We start from the raw sequence: 16,103 nt of genomic DNA, 5'->3' as shown, positions 1-16,103 counted from the left end.
TGTGTGTGTTTATGTTTTGCATCCTCCTGCTGCAGGACGTTCCCACTGCGGGGTTCGAACCCGTGACGCTGCGGTCACAGGCCGATCCTCGGGGGGGGGGGGGGGGGGGGGGGGGTATCGATGGAGCCTCGTCCAGCACCGGTCCCTTCCCACCCACATGTGGACACTGGGACGTGTCCTGCCCGGCTCCATCAGTCGGCCTGTGGGCTCCTTCTCAGAGTGGTTGCAGGTTTGAAACCCTGAGCCAGCAGCTGAGCTGAATGAGTCAGAGTTTGGATCTTTAGTTTCAGAGTTGAGCTGCAGCAGCATCACGGTTTCTCATTGTTTGACGCACACGTGAAGGATTGGAGGATTGGAGGTGTGACTGTAGCGTGTGTAAAGCTGGAGTTGCTCGTTAGCTTAGCATAAAATCTGTGAACAAGGGAGAAGCTCCGAGTGATGAGCCTCCAAACGATGAAGAGATGAAACATCATGAACGCTGCCATCTTGAGATGATGATGTCACTTACAGAGTCTGTGCAGTGGTGATGGTGGGATGAACTCACACGCTCTCGACCAATCAGCAGTCAGTCTCAGCTGTCAATCATCACGTCTCTGCCATGTCGGTCCATGTCCCATCTGCTAACATGGAGGAGGTAAATGACCTGTACTGCAGCCAGCCACCAGGGGGCGATGAAGATGGTCGGCTTCATTCAGTGCTGTTGACCCTGATCTGATTATGTTGGAATGAGAGGAGGAAGAGGAGGAGCAGGAAGAGGAAGAGGAGGAAGAAGAAGAGGAGGAAGATGAGGTACAAAAGGAGGGGAAGAGGAGGAAGAATATGAGGAGGAGGAAGAGGAGGAGGAATGAGAGGAGGAAGATGGGGTACAAAAGGAGGGGAAGAGGAGGAAGAATATGAGGAGGAGGAAGAGGAGGAGGAGGAGGGATAGGGGTGGAGAGAGGAGGAAAAGGAGGAGGAGGAGGAAGAGGAGGAGGAGGAGGAATAGGGGGGAGGAGGAAGAGGAGCCCCTCTGTGTCGGAGCTGTGAACCTGAGGCTGAAGCCACACGAGTCAAATTATTAATTTTCAATTACACAGTCTCGTTTTTCATTGTGATATTAATCAAATGCTCTGACCGCCACGATCAGGAAGAAACACCAGAGACCACAGAGCGTGTGTGTGTGTGTTTGTTTGTGTTGGCGTGTGTGTGTGTGTGTGTGTGTGTGAGTGTGTGTGTTCTTGTACAGATATATTTGTGAGAACAGTTTAGAAATAGTATTAGTATTATTTACTGTCGCTAGTAACTATTCAGTGTAACTAGTAACTATTGTTTACCGTTACTTCAGGAAGATATGTAATGGTGTATTTTTATTGTATTGAGTAAATTACGTGAAGGTTTCTTCTTTCGTATGTTTGTGTGTGTGTGTGCGCATGTTCGTGCTGCGTGCCGACGCGCGCGTGTACACGTGTGCATGACTGTGCATAATGCGCGTTCTCTTCCACCTGTCGGTTTTATTTCCTGTAGGAGGTGCGCGGTCCCTCTCTGTGCGTGCATGTGCCCCCCCCTCCTTCTCTCTCTCTCTCTCTCTCTCTCTCTCTCTCTCTGTCTCTCTCGTCAGTTACAGTATCCACCTCCTTCTCGCAGCATCACCACTCTCCATCTTCCGTCTCCACCCTGCTCTCCTCCTCTCCTCCTCTCCTCCTCTTCTTCCTCCTCCTCCTCCTCTTCCTCGACGCCGCCTCAGCTCCTCTTCCTCTGCAGGTGGATGGAGGCTGGAAGCCCCGGAGACACGAGCCATGTCTGGGATCCGCTGCTGGTAAGTGTCGGTGCGGCTGCTGGAGCTGTTTGTGTCCTCGCGGCTTTCCTCCCATAGGTGTGTGTCTGTGTGTGTGTGTGTGTGCGTGTGTGTGATGGATGCAGCTCTTTGTCTCTCCGTTGTCTGTGTGTGTGTGTTTGGGTTGTGGTGTTTGGTTAGTGATGAATTGTTGCTTGATGATTGACAGATTTTCATCATTTTTAGAAACCTTGGTTGGTTTCTGGGATCCACTGGTCCACAGAGATCCACTGGTCCACTGGTCCACAGAGATCCACTGGTCCACTGGTCCACAGTGATCCACTGGTCCACTGGTCCACAGAGATCCAGACTCTCATCTGCTTCACACTTTACTCCACTTTGTGGCTCTTTTCGCTGCTCATTGTGTTTTTGTGTTTTCATTTTTACAATTCATCTGAATATTGAGTCTGATTTCTGCATCTGAGATATTATAATAATCTTTCTCTCTCTCCCTCTCCCTCTCCCTCTCTCTCTCTCTTCCTCCCTCTCTTTCTCTCTCTCTCTCTCTCTCCCTCTCTCTATCTCTCCCTCCCTCTCCCTCTCCCTCTCCCTCTCTCTCTCTCTCTCCTGCTCTCACTGGTTTCCAGTCAGACTGCTGAGCACCCACCTTCTCGCCGTGGACCCCATCCTCAAATGACCCGAGGCTGAGGAGCCTTGAGTCCGGATCCACTGGCCGGATCATGGCATGCTGCTCACACCGGGCATCCATCACTGACCATGGGGCTCCGGTCCAGGACCGTCGCTAGCGGCTCGGAGGAGCAGAAGAATCCGCCCGGTGCTGCTGCTCCCGGGGACCTGCTGGACCAAGGCACCGGGGCAGCGGACCGGGATGGCGCCCTGCTGTTGGTGGCGCCGGGCCGGGAGGACTTCAAGCGGGGCTCCCAGGGCATCGGCATCGGGCTGCTGGCCAAGACCCCGCTGAACTACACGCGGCCGGCCAAGAGGAATAACATCCGCAGGAGGAGGATCCAGAACCTGATCTACGACGCTCTGGAGAGGCCGAGGGGCTGGGCGCTGCTCTACCACGCGTTCGTGTGAGTACATGAAGCTGCTTTTACGACTCGTGCTGCAGATGTTTGAATGTGGAACACTGTCTCTGATCTCCTCTGACTGGAATGTGTCCACAGCAAAGTGTCCTTCTAAGTCTTTTATGCTGGTCTACTCTTCATCAGTGCTCCTCATCATCAGAGTCAGATATCTTCAGCTCTATTAACATTCAGACGCTCCAGTGATCTGCAGGTTGGATGAAGGGTTTGTTCTCGTGTCAGTCTCAGTCTGATTTATTGAACATTTTATTCATTAAAAACACGTTTAAAATTGATTTTCTTTCTTGGTTGTTGAGACGATCGTCTGATTTATGAGGTGATGGAAATCTCCTCTGACTCACGTGAAACATTATGAACCTGATCCAGAGTTCAGATTCCAGCACATTTCAATTTCATAGCAGCTCATTAACGTAAAGCTTGTGGTAGAAAACGATTTGTCTTAGTGTCCCTGATGAACTGAGGAGGTTCACTCCACCTCACTGAGTTGTTCTGTCATGGATCCAGATGTTTGCAGATGTTAGCGTGTGTTCTCTCAGCTCTGAGATCTGATTGGACGGCTCGTCTGCATGGCTGTGATGCTGTGAAGTGAAGCACTGGATGATTTCATTAGTATGTGGACTCCTGTTGAATTCATTGTGTGTATGTGTGTGTGTCTGTGTGTATGAGCACTGATGTGCGGTTATAAATTTGGGTTGAATTTTATAAAACTATTTCTCTGAAGAAACTAAGGCACCATAAATATGAGAGAGAAACCCTGGAGTCATTGTTTAGTGTCTGTGTGGTTGTTTGTGTGTCTTTGTGGTTGTTTGGTGTCTGTGTGGTTGTGGTGTGTGTCTTTGTGTTTTTTTTGTGTGGTTGTTGTGTGTGTCTTTGTGTAAATGATTCTTAAAAAACAGGTTGTAGTTAATTTGTCGAACTCTGCAGAAACCCAGTATTATATTATCTAATGTTATCCCCACGTGAGCGCCCCCTGGAGGTGACACTGAGCAGCGATCGGAGTCAAGCTGACATCACAGGTCTTACCAAAATGTGGTTACCATAACAACACGGTAGAGAGAGTGAAACCGGATCATCAGCGGAGGAAGGTCGAGCGAGCATGTGTGTGAAAGCAGAGAGAGAGAGAGGGAGATGTGGAGGGCGAGCGAGGGAAACACGAGATGTCCGACATCAGCAGTTTCTGAGGCAGATCAGAGGTGAACCTTGGCCTCGCCCCGGCGTCCAGATGGGCCTGACAGGACAGATCCTTCCCAGAATGCACCGCTCTTTGATTCCCATCCCCCCCCCTCTCTTAGCCTCTACACAATGTGTATTTTTTCAGCAGACAGCAGCAGATCTGAGTCGGATGAGAAGCTGTCGTTGTTGATTTCCATGTGTTCAGATCTCGCTCCTCCTCAGAATCATCAGATCCGTTCAGAGCTCGAGAGCTAACGTCCGAACCATCACAGGATCAGGTTCAAGGTTTTTCTGCTGCAGATACATTTCAAACATTTAGATTCAAAGCTGTTTACAGATTTTCTTTTTGTGACTCAGAGTTGGAGGCTGTTGACGGACGGACTTCAGCTGCCTCATTTAATCCGTCGGTTGTTTTAACAGTTCATGATCCACAAGACATTTGGATTTTTTCCATCTGATATATATTGTATGAATATTTGTCTCAGTTGACGTGTGAAATACAGAAGCTTTAATATGAACGATACAGAGACGAGAACAGTTTCGAGGAATCAGCTTCATTTGCCTTCAGGATCTGTGCAGAGAGTTCAGCACCACGGACAGAGGCCGAACCAAACTCAAATATAAAAACTGTTATTGGTTCGTTTTGAAACAGTCAATTAACTGTTTCTTCATTGAATCAATATGAGAACCTGAAGATTATAGTTTTTATTTTATTAATATTATTATTAGTGTACTTTATTTAAGCAGGTGCAGGTGAGAGAGCAGCACAAAGTCAGACACCAATCAACACAAACAATAGCAACAGATAAATTCAGCAGTTACACAAAGTGTCTGCTCTTCTATTCTCTGAACCTGAATAAGAGCATCGGACTTCAGCAGCTGGACACTGAGCTCAGAACAGTTCAGTCGCCGCTCGAGGGTCAAACGGGGTCATTCGCTCACAGTCGGCCGAGCGTGAGGAGCTGGCGAGCTCGACAGGAAGTTCAGACTCAAACGCTCACATGTGATTTGTACGTTGTGTTGATCGTCCCTCAGCCTTTGGATTGAAGGTTCAGATTCTGATTGAAGTGAGGTGTCGGGGGGGCTGAAGGGCTGATAAACGTCTCCCTGACAGTTTCGCGTCTCAGCTTGTTGTTCAGAAGTTGACCTTTGACCCCTGGTTCCACAAACTTATGAGAAAAGCTGCGTTAAGCACTTTACTTTCTGAAAAGATGTTTTTGTGGACTCACCACTTTCTCCCAGCACTAGGACCCAGATGGTGTTTGGTGGTTTCCAGCACGGCTGAAAGGTCCCAGTGAAGATAATGCGGTGCTTGTAAACTCCTCGTGTTAATTTTAGATTTAGACTGTTTCTGTTGGATGACTCACTCTGGTTCATGATGGCCTCTCTGTCTCTGGATTCCGCTCAGTGTCCTAATGGACTCTGTGGTTGTGGTCATTTAGTGTAATGACATTTATGTCCCACAAATGGTGTTCCTGTGGGAGACTGGTTCAGCTGTTGTTTATGGACACATGAGCATAAAGGTCCAGGCTTAATTTACTGGAGATTTCATCTAATGTGGAGTCTGAGGGGGTGGGGGGGGGGGGGGGGGGGGGGTGCAGGGGCACATATCTCGACATTGAGTCCTCTTATTACAAAACCTGAGAATAATCAGGAGAAGCAACAAGTTACATTTACTCAGATGTTGTGATTGTGTCAGACATGTTGTCTGTGCTGTCCTTCAGCTCCTGTATCTTTAGCTGTTGTCCGAACTGCACTGAACTCTGGGTAATCTCCTGAAATCATCCGAAGGGGCAAGAGGACAAATATCTAAGTCAGTGTCTCTGGATCTTATCCTTACATTTCCTGCTCTGATTCTCTCTCTCCGCTCTCTTCTGCGTCTCACGCTATATCATTTTTTTCCTCTTTCCCTGAACTAGACAACCGTAATGTTCTCGGCGCCCGGAGGCTCCGACCTCCGACCTCCCCCGAGACGGTTGGCCTCAGGCCTCCGCCTGCGTGAGACTGATGCCGTCAGGCTTCATCTCCATCAGGTTGCGTGGCAGGACGTTGTGATCGTCAGCCGAGGGACTGAACGTGACACGTGTGTGTTCCTGATCACGTGTGAGACGCCTCAGTGGTGAGACGGAGGACATGTTTATTTGACGCGCTGCAGCACAGAGACAGTTCAGCAGCTGGTTAATGGTGATTCTCATCAGCTGGTTTGTCTCGGAGGGGGACGTGGTTTACGGCTCAGGCAAAGGATGCTGGGAAACAGAGTGAAGGCTTTCAAATTGTTATGATGCTCAGTGAGTTCAGCTTCTGCATCAATTAACACACGAGCGCGGATGGATGAAGTCGGATGGAACCCGTCTGATTCCAGTGCAGCGTTACTGAACCTTCGTTAGTCTGAGGGCAACGTGAAGGAATCATCTCAACAAGACGACTCAGAGAGCAAACTGATCTGGTACCTGAGGAAAGTCTGAGATGAGTGTGGTGTGTCACTTTATTTTTTATTAGTTATAGGTTAATGTTAGATACACACACTCATCAGATCTGTAATCACTGACAGGTTCATTTGACACACACACACACACACACACACACACACACACACACACACACACACACACACACACACACACACACAGACACACACACACACAGACAGGGATCGATGGGTGCAGGTGGAGCAGTCGCACCCGGAGGAGGATGATCTTACCGGGGTCAGAAGCAGATCCAGCATCTTTAAAGGGAACCCCCCCCCCTCCAATCCCACAATCCCTTTCTCCGCACAAAGCTTCCGCCTCGCTGTGAACCGGTATTTAAGTGTGTGAGTGTGTGAGTGAGTGTGTGTGTGTGTGTGTGTGGTCGACACACTCGAACCCAGTGTGGAGATGTTGAGGGTGAGGCGGGGGGGTTAAAGCCCCTTCAGGAGGGATCAGAGCCGGGGTGGGGGGTGGGGGGGGTTGGGGGGGCTGGGTGAGGAATCGTTAGCGTCTGTAATTTCAGTCTTGTCAGAATCTGCAGTGTCAGTGATTTTCACAGACGGCCCCCCCCCATTCGCTCCCACATCCTGTCACATGACGGTTAAATGAACCTGCCCAGCACAGACTGAACGTTTAACAGGGTTTTACAAACAGCACTGGTTTAATCCCAGTGAAGAGATAAACAGGAGCTCATCTGTTTATCCAATTTGATTTCATGTGAACCTTGTTGATTTTAGTTTTGTGGAGGCGGGGTCTAGGACTTATTGTGCAGCCAGCCAGCAGGGGGCGATCAAGATGATCGTCCATCTTTGTTTAAAGTCTTTCCTGAAAAAATGAGGCTTGAAATGAAACAACATTCAGTAGAAGAGAGAGAGAGAAGGAAGAGCCTCTCTCTCTCTCTCTGTCTCTCTGTCTCTCTGTCTCTAATCGTGTGTTTATGGTGAAAGTGGGTCACCACGGCCTGAAAGGCTCCGGCTCGCCCCCCCGCTGAGCCATTTTCCCAGAGACGAAAACACGGCAGCATCGTTCCACCAGGAAAATCAATGAGCGGCTAACATCTCCTTTTAACAGCCGCTGATGGAACATTCCAACACCTCGGATCTGTTGTGGAACCGGCCGCAGATTGGACCAGTCCCTCTTGTTAGTGGGAGGGAGGGTCAGTGGAGGACACTGGTTTGTGTTGTGGTCAGAAGAAGCTGCAGCTTCATGCATCAGGAGCTAAACTCACTCATTGATCATCTCAGTGTCTTCACTCTGCAGGTTCTGTCCACATGCAGATGATGAGGCTGAGCTCCTCCATGCTAACTGTGCTAGCAGCTTCCTCTGTCTTCACCGGAGACTGTTAATAAATAAGGTATAGGTCATAACCCCGCCTCCTCCGTGTGAGCAGACAGGACATGGAGCCAACTGAAAAATCAAAGTGCATTTTTATTTGATCGGCTTTTGTACAGTGGGAGGAAGTAGAGACATGTCGTCCACCAGCTCTGTGTGTGTGTTTGTGTGTGTGTGTGTGTGTGTGTGTCCTATAATCAGTCGTGTGATGTTTATTGGTCCATTGATGTAATGATGCGTTTTTAATTCTTCACAATCCAATGATCAGAGAGACGGACAGTTGAGGACAGACACATGAGTCCTGACACGGAGCTGCGTCAGTGAGCTCCATTAGCTGTTAGCGTCCGTCACGGGAGTTATTAGCCTCCATTACCACTGTAATGTAACTGACACACACACACACACACACACAAACACAACCACACACACCCGTCTCGAGGATCCAGTTGTGAAAGTGACAGCCGGTGGTTTGAAGCCGACAGTACTTAACCAGGCTGCGGCTCCCAGACCTCCTCCTGGTAAAAGTGAAGTTTAAAAGCACAGATTACACATATTATGTGTTGAATTAAATAAATTAAAATGAGGAGAAAATAAATAAAATCCTGGGAGTCATTGAGCGACAACCACACATAAATAATCTTAAATCAAAACCATTTTTAGCATCCTACATATCCCACAATGCAACCTGGCTGAGCTCCATCTGATTGACTTGGTTTCTGCCCTACATGAGAACGTGCCACTTTTTACTGTAATGGAGCCGTTCAACGTTAAAATGTAAAGAAGCAGGAAGTCCAGGCCTCCACTTCCTGTCTGCGTGTCCTCTCACGTGGGACTCAGTTTGGTTCGATGCTCAGGGTTTTTGGATATTTTAATCAGTTGGTGAACGTGTGACTTGGAGGCTTCATGTTGCAGAGCGGCTCTCAGGAGCTCACAGAGCACTTAGCTCCAGTGTGAACTCTGCTCTCATCATTTATTCATGCTCTGTTTTGCACCAGGAACCATTTGTTCTTCCCTTCGTACCCAAGTCCACCTCGCCCGGTCTCAGGGCCGTAATGGAGCATCGGTTCCAGATCCTCGAGACTTTCTCCCCTCAGTGCTTCCTTCTTCCCTGAGCGCTGGTGGTGAAGCCTCAGGTGATGGTCTGTGCCGGCAGAGTTTCCTTTTCGCAGCAGCACTTCCTGTTCGACAGGACGGTGAGGACTCGTTTCCCTCTGACTTCCTCCTGGTGCTCAGTGGAATCAGGGGGAGCCTGGATCCGGTCAGACGTGACGTAGAGTCCTGATCAAACAGGAATATGATTTCAGATTTTCAACTGATGAAACTCTGAATATGAATTGTTGAACACGGGAATCAGAGAATCTGTCACAGTTTGCTCAGACTGAATCATTTAATAATGCTCTGTTTGAAATGACTATAAGAGACAGATAAACAACCCGTCCAATCAGACGATCACAAAACATAGTTCATCGCGAAAAATGTAAATTGTAAAAATATTGTGAAAACCTGCATCGTATTACCCTGGAAGAAAAATGTAATATATTTTCCTTGACAATCTCAAAGCAGATATATTGACAGAAAGAGAGATTTGATTTGGTCATGAAGCCTCTTCACATGTGACCCAACACAAGGTCCTGCTGCTCGCTGCCGTCTGGGAGCTGATGGACGAGGAGCTGAAGACCCCCCCCCCCCCCCCCCCCCCCGTAGCCTTAAGGGATAATTTAAGAGATAATTGTATCTGGGAAACGTTTGGGCCCTGGGCCGTGCAGATGTCTCATAATGGAATCTGCAGAACAGAAGAGCGATAAAGACACGAGGCCACGCCTCCTGGAGAACAACACGTTGACCTGACTCTCCCTCTACTCCCTGCACACTCTGTAGTAATCTGATTACATCTGACTTTCAGGTGTAATCTGACTCCTGTAAAGTGTCAGACCTGGTGTCGTGTTGAGATCTCAGACCTCCGCCAGAGCCCAACAAACACAACCTCCTCACTGCTTCCCTGTCGTCCATCTTTACTCACAGTTTAATTATGAAATATGTAATTGAGGCTTGAACATTTATTCACGTCAAGACTCAGACGTTCACATTCGCATTCAAACACACGTTTTACATTTCAAAAGAAAAGTGAGGAGAGAGGTATTCTGCACTCAGGGGGGTCTGTGCCGTCCTGCAGTGTGTGTCTGTGTGTGTGTTTGTATGTGTGTGTGTGTGTGTGTGTGTGTGTGTGTTTTTTGTGGTTTGAGCATGTGCAGAACCTGCTGACATTTTTCCCAGCGGCCCAGGCTCGTGAATAATTGATCACAGGCCTCACCTCTTTGAGTGTGTGTGCGTCGCTCCTGTCGACCCTCTTCCTCCTGTTCTTCCTCTTCCTCCTCCTCCTCTTCCTCTTCCTCCTCCTCCTCCTCTGAATGTCCCTGCAGCCCTGAACGACCTCGTTATAATAGGTGTAGTAGAATCGTGACCTGATGTCTTTGTCCGTTGAATCATGTAAAGTTCCACCTGCAGCAGATCAGTTTATCGTTCACTGATCTAAACGTAATTATCTCAGTGACTTTTGAACCTGTTGTCACAGAACGTGGTTCATGCTCCTTCAGGATGAACTTTAACAACATGAAGCCTCTCACTTTTCATCTGGACAATCAAAAGATGCTTCCATCAGCCTGAGTTTCTACTTTCTTTCCTGTTTTTCTTTAGATAATCTTCACTTTTTATTCTGATATTCCCACAGACATCGTATATAAATATATATTATATGGTATCTATGTATTAATTAACAGTAAAACTGTGTTGCTGTGAAATAAAAGCACATATGAGTTTTTTCGCTGAGTCAGCAGAGACACTCCTTCCCAGTAACCAGCTCTTTGGCTCAGGCTGGTTTTTAAACCTCTTTCCAGTGACATTAAAACTTGTTACGAGTTTTTAATCGTCCACAGACAAACACATGAGCCAACTCCCAGAATGCTCTGCTGCACAGACGCTTAATAAAGAGATTCACGAGATGCAGCAAAAAACTGTAAATTCACAAATTTAAAGGACGAGATAAAAACAGGTACCAGAACCTGACCTCTGTCACGTGACATAAGCAGCTCTGAAGGTCACAGAAATCCAGTCAGGGAATATTAAACTAGAGCAAGTTCAGGTTATGATTTATCAAACACACAATTAAACACTTCACACCTTCATCACCTCAACGAGGCGTCTTCACACAAACGGTTTCCTGGGACCTGAAAAGAAAACAATGCAGATAGAAGAGCAGATTCATGATTTATTATCTTTTATATTTGTATGAACTCAAAGTGCTGACCTGAGTAGAAACACTGAATATGAGACAAACACTTATGAAGACACTTGTTCTTTATTTAAATAGTCAATCTTCATTTTACTTGATGAAACATCAGTTTTATGTTTTCACTAATATTTTCCACCAGCATTAACATTTTTAAACAAGGAATTTTCTAAATCATATTTTAGTAAAATAAAGATTCTTCGACTCCAGTGTTTATAAAGTTCCATCATGTTGTTACCTTTATCCCCCCCCCCCCCCCCCCACCAGCACATGGACCAGTGGCAGCGGTTACCAGGGGTAACCATGTGACTCGTTGCCACGGTAACCCCTCTGGATGGGCGGGCAGGTGGTCACATGGTCTCGTCTCATTCGCTGCCCCCCCCCCCCCCCCCTGCTTCCCTGAGACAACACCAGTGTGCTGACTCTATATTTATCAGGTTGTTAAGATTAGGCAATGTGTGTGAGTGTGTGTGTCTGTGTGTGTGGGTGTGTGTGTGTGTGTGTGTGTGTGTGTGTTTTCAGATTTTCCGATTTGCTCGAACACGATGACACAGCCATATACAACAAAGTCTCAGTTGCTAGGCAACTCCATCTAAAAACGCTCACTAACCATGATGCAGAGAGAAGCAGCAGATTCTGAAACTGCACCGGGATCAGATCATAATATCAATATTCATATCTGAACGAGACCAGCATCACTCGTCACATTGGTCATCAGCTTTTATTACTTTGATCTAAACACAAGAGAAACTAAATGTATAAAAAAACACAATATTAGAACCTGACAGATAAATCCACAGACTGATGAGATCTGATTATATCAATTTACATATCAGTATTTATGTTGACTGACATGAATACTAATTTAATTAATTTACAGGATCAGTTTATTAATTTAACTTTTATATATTTGTTTTTTATCAGTAGTTATTCATAATAAAGTTCACTATGGTTCTAACTTTACCTGCATCACGCTGACGTCCCGTGACATCATAATGACACGTGACATCATAATGACACGTGAAATCATAATGACCCGTGACATCATAATGATCCGTGACATCATAATGACCCGTGACATCATAATGACCTGTGACATCATAATGACTCGTGACATCATAATGACACGTGAAATCATAATGACCTGTGACATCATAATGACACGTGAAATCATAATGATCTGTGACATCATAATGACACGTGAAATCATAATGATCTGTGACATCATAATGACACGTGACATCATAATGACACGTGACATCATAATGACCTGTGACTCACGAGCTCATCACAACTGTTTTCACTGTGCAGAACTTTACATTCACATGAAACCCTCACAGCACTTCAGAGGAAAGTGAAAAAACGCTGTGTCACCTTTAGAGAAGGTGACACGGGGAAACTCTCTGTCCCTGGATGACCTGGATGACCTCCAGAGGCCGGGGGGGCCAGCAGAGCAGGTCACTGTTTACACCTGAAAACCTTCCAGTTCTTCTCTGGTCTGAGCTTCCAGCCGAGTTGAGGAATGAGTCTGTGGAGAATGAACTTGGTTAATTACCTTGATGAGAGCGGACCAGCACAAAGTGTCCACGGCTTCCTCCTCTGATCCGTCCTCACAGGAAGACGCTTCCTCCTCTGATCCGTCCTCACAGGAAGACGCTTCCTCCTCTGATCCGTCCTCACAGGAAGACGCTTCAGCAGAGGAAGACGTCTTCAGGCTGAAATGTGACGAGTGTTTGACGACAGCAGAGACATCTTCATCTGTTTATTAATGCTGCTTCAAACAGACACAGACCTGGTTTGACATATCGCAGCACTGGAGTCTTTTATTGTCCCTGACTGTAGATTAACAGTAGTAATAATATTTCAAGAACACGTGGGACCAATGAGATCAGTGTTAGAAACCAGCAGAGGGACACTAGAGAGTCCAGGGAAGCAGTCTGGAGGAAAAGGGAGGTTTTTGATGAGGTGCTGAGTCTGACCTGGCAGGAGGAAAACTGAACCTGTGGAGAAACACATGTCCAGAGCTGTGGAATACAAGCTGGAGGGGGAGGAGTCACACAGACTGACTGGTAACCAGCGCTGACTGGTTTCCTGTGACGAGCTGCCCACAGAGTAGAGGTCAAGGTGAGGTCAGCAGGTCCCTGAAGGTTTCTTCAGGTGATGAGTGGAGAGTGAGCTGCAGAGACCCCCCTCACTCAGAGGGACGAGAAGACACGTGTCTTCGTCTACAGGCTGTGGTCGCCCTGCACATCACCCCCTGGTGGGGGGGTTTATGAAGCTGACGCAGTCTGATGAGTCATTCCGATGCGTCAAGTGTCACTTTCTCAGCCGGGCTCAAACAAACGTCCCAGAATTCCTTGCGGCTGCTATTTCTGTGCAGGTCTGTGTCTCCTGAGGTCCAGAGTCCAGCAGCGTGTCCGTCCCACGCAGACGTCCACCTTCTCTGACCTGTGTCTCCTCCACACGTCTCCGTCTCAGGAGGCCGTGCTCAGCTAGAGACTCCGTCTGCTCATATTAATATCTGTCCCTCACGTCAGTGGACAGTCGAACTGCAGCCGTGAGACATTATTCATCATTAATGCTCAGAAACCAACATCACTTAATAATCATCAGTCAGAACATCGACCACAGCAGCTGTTTGTGCAGGAAAATGAATTCTAAAGGAATCTAACTGTGTCCTCATTGTGTCTCTTGTGGTGATTCATCAGGCATTTGTGTTTGATTTAGTGGAGTAAACAAAGATGGACGACATGACGGCTTCCAAAAGTGAAGCCAAAACATACACGATGCCCAAAATCTGGACCTCCTTATTAAAACTGTTTTAATATTATGATATCACAGGTTTGTGTCAAAGTCCAGGAGATATGTAACACAAACCGTTTTCAAATGCCTGTGGGATGGACATGGTCCGTCCTCTTGGCCTCAGTGCCGCTGCTGCAGCAGACGTGTCAGTCGTTCTTCCTCCTGTCGGAATCCCTGCTGGACATCTTTACACACATTACAGTCGTGGTGTCGTCTTGTGTGAGAAACCAGCACACAGGTCAAAACAAGTTGTTGGTCTGTGCAGAGTTTGGTTTCTAACGCTTGTGTTGTTGTTGTTGTTGAAGCATCAGGATTGTGTGGTCGCTCCTCTCTCCCCCTGAACCCTGGAACACAGACTCAGAGATCCTCAGCTTTCTCATCTGACTCTGTGTGGAGCCACACAGCAGCTGCAGGCGTTTATCAGTCGTCAGTATCTAATTATGATCATGACTGTTATTACTGTGGCTGCTGGTTGTTGGCCCACCTCCGTCAGGAGTCACTCCCTCTCTTCAACTGGTTTCTGTCTCTCAGTGTTAGAACGAGGAGACGAGCTGCAGTGAGGGAGGAGGTGATTTACCTGAACCACTGCAGGGACAGAATAACAACACTCTAAATCAAAGAGTGTGTGACAGCTTTAACAGCCTGGTGCTGTCACGACGGGTCCCAGTGCGACCCGCGGGCTGCAGCTCAGAACTTTGATTGGACCTGAGAACGACCTTCAGACCTGCTGCAGCGGCTCCTGGTTTTATTTGAAGAGCTGAAGTTAAACTCGGCCCCAGACGAGATGCAGCAGGCGAACTCAGAGTCACAGAGTTTGGATCAAATTAAAACTAAAGACACAAAGTTTTACTCAGTTTGTCGAGTTGAGTGAATCTTTCCCTGGAACTTGATAGGGATTGTTTGGAAATAAGTTTCCAGAACCATGTTCTGGTTCTGGATCAGACTGAACCATGGGTCTGTAGATGATGACAGGACGACGTATGCTTTAGTCCCTAAATAACAATGTGAAACTGAAACAAACCAGATCGAGTGAAACTATGGAACAAGCACATGAAGCTGGTCCAGTGGATCAGGATCCAACCAGCACCAGGTTGGAGGTTCAGTCTCAACCCACATGCTGCAGCAGCTTCCCTCTTGTTGTTGGTGATTAGTGTAAAACTCAGTTTGCTCCTCAGCTGAGGCGTCAGGCGGCTGCAGGCAGAACCGATGGTTTTATTCTCAAAGACAAAGTGTTGAGATCCTCTCAGACCTGGGATCAGTCGCTCGTCAGGAGGAGCAGCGGTTGTTCTTCTCTCCTCACATGAAGAGCAGACACACAGAGAGTGCCTCCAGGCAGATAGAGGCTCTCATTACCATATTCACTCCCGTGCACTGAGCAGGTCTGTGCTGAGTGCATGGGGGGGGGGGGGGTGCCGTGTTCCTGCCGTGTTCCAGTCACCATGGAAACTGAAACGCCAGCTGAGCGGTGCTTGGCTCCCGGTGGAAGCTGCTGATCTGGAGTCAGAGAGAAAACCTGTGACTTCATCGAGGGGCGTTTCCACCTGATGAAGAGCAGCGGCCTCCTCTTCATCGCTCACAGCTGCACCAGACTTCAGGTTATAAAGATGGACTCAGGTGCGTCAGGTGCACAGGATCCCAAATCCTCTGACCTCTGACCTCTGACCCTTCCTGAGTGTTTGACCTCAGCTCCTTCAGTTCACGTCTCCATCAGAATCTAGCGATCAGTGGTTTTACTGTCAGAACACAAAGTCCGGTTGTGTTTATCTGACAGGTTGTTTATTAAAACTTGTTTCTAAACCGTCCTCAGAGAGACAGTGACTCTCTGCTTCGTTGTTTCAGCCAAACGTCAGAGATTAGAAACTCTCAGCCTCTGGAGCCGGAGAGCGACGCTGCTCTGCTGCGTCTCTGTGTAAATAACGACGCTCTGTGGGAATCCAGAGCGTCAGGAGTGTGAGCTGCGAGCGGGGGGGCTGGCAGGATGAATGACATTATGCAGAAGGTCAGAGAGGAACTCTTTGTGTGAGTGTGCAAACAGAGCCTGGGTCTTCATACAGGATGCAGAACTTATTTCCATATTGGAGCAGAGGGTCAGGAAGCCAAGGTTGAACCAGTGGTTTTATGCCCCCCCCCCCCCCCAGCAGCTGTGTGGAGATAATCTGCACGTTCTCTATCCTGAGATCAGA

General features: G+C 47.7%; 1 protein-coding gene across 1 annotated transcript in view; it reads left to right on the top strand.

The window, feature by feature from the left end:
• Window positions 1-1,679: 1,679 nt before the first annotated feature.
• Window positions 1,680-16,103, top strand: part of kcnq3 (potassium voltage-gated channel, KQT-like subfamily, member 3) — a 34,750-nt gene continuing 20,326 nt past the window's right edge. Inside the window, exons 1-2 of the mRNA XM_062404627.1 lie at window positions 1,680-1,795; window positions 2,401-2,847. Of these exons, the coding sequence (XP_062260611.1) occupies window positions 2,531-2,847 (317 nt within the window). The 5' untranslated portion in view covers window positions 1,680-1,795; window positions 2,401-2,530. The remainder of the gene's footprint in view (window positions 1,796-2,400; window positions 2,848-16,103) is intronic.

This window comes from Platichthys flesus, chromosome 14 (genome assembly GCF_949316205.1).
Source record: "Platichthys flesus chromosome 14, fPlaFle2.1, whole genome shotgun sequence".
NCBI lineage: Eukaryota > Metazoa > Chordata > Actinopteri > Pleuronectiformes > Pleuronectidae > Platichthys > Platichthys flesus.
The sequence above is the reverse complement of the archived record's forward strand: the minus strand, read 5'-3'. Positions and strand labels throughout refer to the sequence as shown.